Source organism: Miscanthus floridulus, chromosome 1 (genome assembly GCF_019320115.1).
Source record: "Miscanthus floridulus cultivar M001 chromosome 1, ASM1932011v1, whole genome shotgun sequence".
Classification (NCBI taxonomy): domain Eukaryota; kingdom Viridiplantae; phylum Streptophyta; class Magnoliopsida; order Poales; family Poaceae; genus Miscanthus; species Miscanthus floridulus.
In genome coordinates, this window is record NC_089580.1 from 165,762,259 (window position 1) to 165,769,470 (window position 7,212).

At 48.9% G+C, this 7,212-nt stretch overlaps 1 protein-coding gene across 1 annotated transcript; it reads left to right on the plus strand.

Annotated features, from left to right (window-relative positions):
• Window positions 1–2,679: 2,679 nt before the first annotated feature.
• LOC136500857 (ran-binding protein 1 homolog a-like) lies at window positions 2,680–5,585 on the plus strand. The gene is made up of 4 exons (XM_066496322.1): window positions 2,680–2,992; window positions 3,096–3,247; window positions 3,351–3,476; window positions 5,116–5,585. The coding sequence occupies exons 1-4, from the start codon at window positions 2,838–2,840 to the stop codon at window positions 5,307–5,309; spliced, it is 627 nt and encodes a 208-aa protein (XP_066352419.1). The 5' UTR covers window positions 2,680–2,837; the 3' UTR covers window positions 5,310–5,585.
• The last annotated feature ends 1,627 nt before the right edge of the window (window positions 5,586–7,212 follow it).

Genomic DNA, 7,212 nt, shown 5'->3' on the forward strand with positions numbered 1-7,212 from the left:
GTCGAAAGAGCCTTTTCAACCCCAAAAAAACAAAGCCAGAAGGTAAGCCATTGGTTAATTACCGGCCCCGTCTGAGCCCACCGGCTCTTCGCCTCGCCTTCAGCCTCGCACTGGAGGTCTCGATGGCCTGACGAATCTCCGCCTCGCGCGAGGCCGCACATGGGAGGCCTCGACAAGGAACCCAATCTTCGTCTCGCCCGAGACCCCGGGCGTACGGCCTCGGACAAGACAGCGATTCTCCGTATCGCTCGAGGCCGGCTCGGCAATGGCCCGTCGCCCCCGCCTCGACCTGTCTTCCCGACAACGCGCTGCATCCCATTAATGCGTCAACCACCCAGCAATCTTAGCCGAACGACGGCTCGACACCGTGGAGTGGCCAACGGGATGGAAGGTCACGTCGACGCCATACCGTCTAGAGCAGGACGGGGTAGGGGTTACCGGACACTGTGTGCTGGTGCTGTGCACACGATCAGCGCCTGGACTACACTGTGCCACCTAATCCTTGCCCTGGGAACAACGCGGTATGGGAAGTCAAAATCCGGATCACCACAGCCTCGGAATCAGCATGCAAGCCCAACCGCTCCCTCCAAGCCACGGCAATCTACTTTAGGGTCTCGACAACCTCGAGATTCGTGTCTGCCGAGCCTCCCACGATAGCTCAGCCTCGGCACCCACTGAGCCTCGGCCTCTCTCGCAGTCAGCACACGATGACCGGCGCGTCGACCGCTACACCCCGCTTCAAGTAAACACTGGAGCCCCCATGACGCACAGGAACAGATGTGACCGGCGTGTTGCCCCAGTGCTTCAAGGACAGGACCACTCCGTCGACCACGCCATCACAGTAACGGGCTACAGGGCTCGGACAAGCCGCCTCCATTCGCACGACGCCATGTGACTAGCGCATGTACCACCCTTGTCCCCTCTTCAACTATAAAAGGGAGGGATCATGGCCGTTTCGGGGGATCGGACACTCACGATTAGGCCTAGGCTCACGCGACTGATTCACACACGAACGCTTGGACGAACGCTCGAGTTCTCCCACGGCTTGAGATCAATATCTCAAGCAATCCACGCCACACCACGAAGAGACCTGGGACTAAGCTCCCTCTCTCGCCCTGCTTGTAACCCCCTACCACGAGCATTTCGGTGCAAAGAATACAAGATCGATCATTTGAACTGGATGTAGGGTGCCCACTACCCGAACCAGTATAAACTTTATGTCTCTTTGCATCACCATCCGGAATTGGGAACACGCAGTACAAATTTACTAGTTGGTTGAGGACCCCCCGGTCCCAAACACCAACAACTACAGACGGCAACGGGGAATTTATGAATCTGTCATGTGCCTACTATGTTTGTTCTTGTGTGTATGTGCCTGTGTGTATGCTTATGTGCTGGACACCTGGACCTGGATGCCTGGACAGTGGACACCTGTGTTGGCGTGTGTTGCTGGAACTATGTTGCTAGATTGATTAGACTAATGAGTATCCCAGGATTTATGAATCTGTGATCTTTTATGAATCTATGAACCTTTGCTAGATTTATGCAAGTGTGAATCTGTGAACCTTGTAAGATTTATGCATGTGTGTGTTGCTGTATGCGGGGACGGGGATCCCCACGGGGACAAAATCCCCGCCGGGGATCGGGGATGGTGGAGGATGGCTCCCCGTGGTTGTTCGCGGGGACGGGGACGGGGAAAATTCCCCCCCCCCCCCCCGCGGGGACGGGGATGGTGGCTTATTCCCCGACGGGGAATTTCCCGTTGCCATCTTTAGAAAGAACTATCTATTGCTTGACAAACCTAGCTATCAGAAAAAGGTTGAATAGATTTTAATATTTCAGTACAATCGTATGTTCTTATATACACATACATAAATTTGTACCACTATAAGTATCTATAAGATTTTAAGATCGACAAAGTCACGACACATGTCTTATTCTCGATGGACACATCGTCTACCACTGGAAAAAAAATGGTAGTACCTTTAGATCCTATCATCCTAGATAGATAAATCTAGGGAAAAAAAGAATGTTGTACTAGGTCGAGAACTTAATCTTGTGAGCATGTCCCAATTCAAGAAACCTATTATGCTAAACTCATAAGTCTCATGGATTTAGAAAGACAGAGGCTCTCAAATAAATGCCGTGAGTTTGATACAGGAGGCGATAACATGGCCCGTTATTGTGGTGGATGGAAAATAGTGACAGATAATCAGTGAAAAATATAATGATGGGCGTGGAAAATTTAACAGGTGAGACCATTTTTTTAGGAGGGGGGATGGCAATTACTTAAACGCAATCTATATAGCCCTAGGATGGAAAATTAATACACTGTATTTTTAGAGTATTTGGTAATTAGTATCTAATTATTATGGACTAATTAGTATCCACTGTAGCACTTTTGTTTGTATTTGGTAATTAGTATCTAATTATGAACTAATTAGGTTTGAAAGTTTCGTCTCGCGATATCTCACCTAATTGTGCACTTAGTTTTATTTTTCGTCTACATTTAGTACTTCATACATGTGCCGTAAAATTCGATGAGACACTTTGGGTTGGAAATTTTTAGAATCTAAACAGTGCCTAGACTAGAGGAGACGGGTGAACGTGAGACTCCTCCGCCCGGAACGCAACGCAACCCTACTAGGCAAATCGCTTTCCCAGAGCCGAACCCTTGCGGCCGCGCACGTCCCCACCCCCACGTCTCTCAACTTTATAGCCGCCCCCTCCCCACCGCCGCGGCCGCCACGGACATCAGCAACCGGTAGCAGGAGCGCAGCCAGCAAGCGCAGGCCACGAGCCCTACTGCAGCCACCGACGCCACCGCGCCGAACGCCATGGCCGACCCGGCGGAACACCGTCCAGCGGAGGAGGAGGAGGCCGCGGCGGCCGGCGAGGACGAGGACACCGGCGCCCAGGTCGCGCCCATCGTAAAGCTGGAGGAGGTCGCCGTTACCACCGGAGAGGAGGACGAGGACGTGCTCCTCGACATGTGAGTCATCCGCGGCCGCTTCAATCCTCCCCCTCCCTGATCCGCCCCGATCCGATTTGGTGGCTAGGTCTTGTTGATCTGACGACGTGCGGCGATTGTGCAGGAAGGCGAAGCTCTACCGGTTCGACAAGGAGGGGAACCAGTGGAAAGAGCGCGGAACAGGCACTGTGAAGCTGCTCAAGCACAAGGAGACCGCCAAGGTCCGCCTCGTGATGCGTCAGGCGAAGACGCTTAAGATCTGCGCCAATCATCTTGGTAATCACGGTCTTTTTGTGGGATTTTCGTTGGCGATTTCGATCTGGCTGGATAGGTTTCGACATTGGCGAGTATTGCTTAACCCTTTTCTCCGTTCGCACAGTGGTGGCGACGACTAAGATGCAGGAGCACGCGGGGAGCGACAAGTCGTGCGTGTGGCACGCGCTGGACTTCGCCGACGGTGAGCTCAAGGAGGAGATGTTCGCTATCCGTTTTGGATCTGTCGAGAGTGAGCACCTAGAACCATATCTTACCTCTTTATCTCTCCTTGCATCTGTTCATAGCTAGCAGCTTACACTGTCATGATGTTTGGTACCTCTGTTGATTGAACTATTTATTGTTGTTTTGGCTTACTTTTGTCTTAGAAAAGTTGATTGATCACTGGCCTTTGGATCTATGAATTATGTGATAAGCTAAGTTTGTTGGATGCCATTCATATATTGTATTTGTTTTTGATGTATATTGTTCGGTGACCCTCCTTGACATTATGAATGCCCCATCAATTCTTAGTTGTATCGTACTGGGCTTCGAACTCATAGTGCTGTCCTCATAACAATCATCAATAAAGCTTCATGTTTCCTGTTTCCATGATATGGTTTTGTTTCGCATTTGCCTGTATTTCTGGCATGCTACTCTTGGTGCAGTCACAGGCTGTCTTCTGTTCTTCAAGTATTTTAAGTTACTTCCAATGTGGGAGAATACTTGTGCTCAAAGCAAAACATATTTTATTTCCATTGATCGCGATAGAACCTACTCTAAAATTAGCGAACTGCTACTTTGGTCTCTAACCATGAATAGCAAGTTTCAATAGTGGAAGACCTGTAACTCACGACTTGGTAGCAAAAGTGCCAAGTTGGAAATGGTCTGAGACTGAGCTAATTTTGATCGCCATTGGACCTTTTGTTGCCATGTGTCGTGTATATCTAGCATTACTTTTGCCTTGACATTTAGCAGCCATGCTGTTATTTCTTAGCTAATTATGTGATCACAACATGCCGATATTGCTGAATGGATCACCTTTTGCAGCTCTGCGTTAGCATGCCTGCATGTTACTCACGTACTGCCACATGCATCATGAATAACTGATTAATTTTGCACACTCAGGTGCCAGATTATTGAGGTTAATGTGGCTGCTCAATGCACCATGAATAATTAACTTTAATGTCACACTTCCATTCAGCTACGGCATCTATTGGTTAGCCTATGCACGACCTTCATGTTTATATAGGACCATAGTAGCAGTATACTCCAAGGACCTAACAATTTAGTTTCCAGGGATCTTGGCAGCTTTTCCCTGTGTTAGAAGGGCATCAGGTGCTTGCTTGCTTATTTTGAGACATTTGCGGGATGATGATATGTATCATGCTTGTATTGTTGGAAATTTTGTTTGATATCTACAAATATCTGACAGATCATCAGCGTTGTAGTTTAGGTATTGATTGCTATTTTTAGTTATATTCCGGTCTCAAAATAAATCAACTTCTAGAGTTGTCGTAAGTCAAACTATTTTAAGTTTGTCCAACTTCATAGAAAAGAACACCAACATGTATGACATCAAATAAGTATGTATATTATGAAAAACATATTTCATGGTGTATCTAATCTAATAATTTGAATTTGGTGTCGTGCTCTTTTGATGTATTTGGTCAAACCTAAAAATGTTTAACTTCGGACAACTTAGATGTTGGAAACTAGAAAGTGTTCTTTTATACTTTTGATGATAATTTGAATTGTGGTGTTAGGTTGGGTTTACTTTTGTTTCTTTCTGAGATATCAATTGCTGTTGAATGATGATAGTATGACAATTTTATTTTTGGCATCCTTGTTTATTTTGAATTTGCTGCTTACTCTCTTGCGATTCTATTCAGATTGCAAGAAGTTTAAGGATATTGTTGAAGAGATAGCTGAACAGCAAGGAAAGACTGAGGAGGAAGAAAACGAGGAAGCCTCCACTGCCGCTGATTTGGTACAGAAGTTAACGGTGACAGAGGCCAGCAAGGAGGAAACTGTGGAGAAAGAGGAGGCTCCTGCATCTGATGATAAGAAGGATGCTAAAGATTGAAGGCGTTTGTATACGCAAACAAGGGTCAAATGAGTGTCCTTCCATTCATTTTGTTGTCAAGGTTCATCTTCCCTCCACAAATTTTCATTGTGTTTTCTCTGGGATGAATGCTTGTGTTAGGTGAAATCAGAGTCATCAGTCATCTACATGGTTTTCTTGGTTGATAGACTGTTATTTTTTAAGTTGTCTGTTTATCTGGGATGGCTGGGGTCAGCATGTCTGTACAATTACTTGGAGTTGCTTTTGGAATGGACGCTGTTTGATGAGTTGCCTAAAGCTTGAAATGGTGGTGATGTCTTTTTTGCTCCACTTCTCTTATTCATTCGTTTTCAATAATATGAGATGCTATACTTTGTTGTTCATCTTTATCGTTGAGGTTTGTCCTTCCGTATGCAGTGCGCTCTTGTGCAAATCTTCTTGCCAAGCCATCCACATATACCTATACCTATTCGTGGTTTGGTACCAAACCGCTGGAACCGCCAAATAAGGCAGACCAAACCCCAAAGCTAGTTTCAGGCTGGTTGATTTGACTCATTGGCCCGTCGACAAAACCATTCAACCCGCCTCCTTCGCCCTTACTCCTCTTCGATCTGCTGTCACCATGGGTGGTGGTCACGCGCTCACTCTCGCCCCAGGCCGCACGGCGCATGCCTTCGCCGGAGCAAGCACGGCCTCGCCCCAGGCCTCATGGTGCTCTCCTTCGCGGGAGCCGGAGCCACAGCAGAGCAGCCCGTGCCTCCTCCAGCGTCCCCTCGTGCCGCTCTGCGCTCACCTTTGCCGGGCGGCGCGGCATATGGAAGCTCCTCGCCTTGCAGCGCAACGCACCTGCGTGGGTTGGCGGCGTGATGAGGCGCCGCGCCGAGTACCATTACGGCACTTTCCGGTTTCGCCACCGCTCCTGGCTAGGCCGTCGCCAAGCACCAGCGAGCCGCGCTGCTGCAACTCAGTGAGGGGACGGGAACAAGGACGCGAGGAGTAAGACACCTACGGCTCAGTGCGGGACGGATCCAGCCTCATGCCGTTGCCATCAGCAACCAATGGCCATGGCGCGACCACAACCTGCAGATCCGGCAGCAGCTTGCTGACACCCATGCTAGCCGTCATCGTCGGTAGCACAACTCTCGGCGCCGCCTTCACCACTCGGCCTGGATCCGCTCGACTGAGTAGTAGATTGGATTAGGCGGTTTAAAACCATTAGCCTGCCTAAACCAACCCGTTAAAACCGGCTATTTATGGTTTGGTCTGAGTTCTGTCTAGAAACCGCCCAAAATCGTGATTGAGCAGGCAAATCCACATCCTTCAATCTTTGTTCAAGTGCAACAGGGCAAAGATCTCCCATAGGATACCTTGCGATATTATGTACCGTGGAGCAATCTTCACCTGCTATCTGAATACCTATTACGGTGGGATTGTATTGTCATGGTAGCCAGGAGTGCAGGACATGATGTTCCCAATGATGTGCAATAAAAACCTACGCTGAAATCTTCGTGATCCACGGGATGCGCGTCGTACTCATTGCCGGTACGTACATTCCCATGGTAGGCAGGGCACGAATACCTCCATAGGCCCATGGCATTGGTGTGCATATCTTCCATGTTGCCGGAACGTGATGAACGCGTGGATCCCCTGCGTACTTGGCTCTCGTCCATCCGTGGTACCGGCACATCGTCTTGAAGCCACTTTTGTCCAGGGACAGGGCGAGGTGACAGTAAGCTGTCGGTGTATTGCAGCTGTGGGATCCCTTCCCTTCCATGGGCTGAGATTGAGATTGATGCGCATTGTAGCGCGGGTACACATGTTTTCAGCGCGAATATGTGATACCGGTAGCCACCCATTGATGGCGGTGGTTGCGCGCGCCTTACGACGGGTAAGAATGGCACGGCCCAACGGGATGCCGATGCTT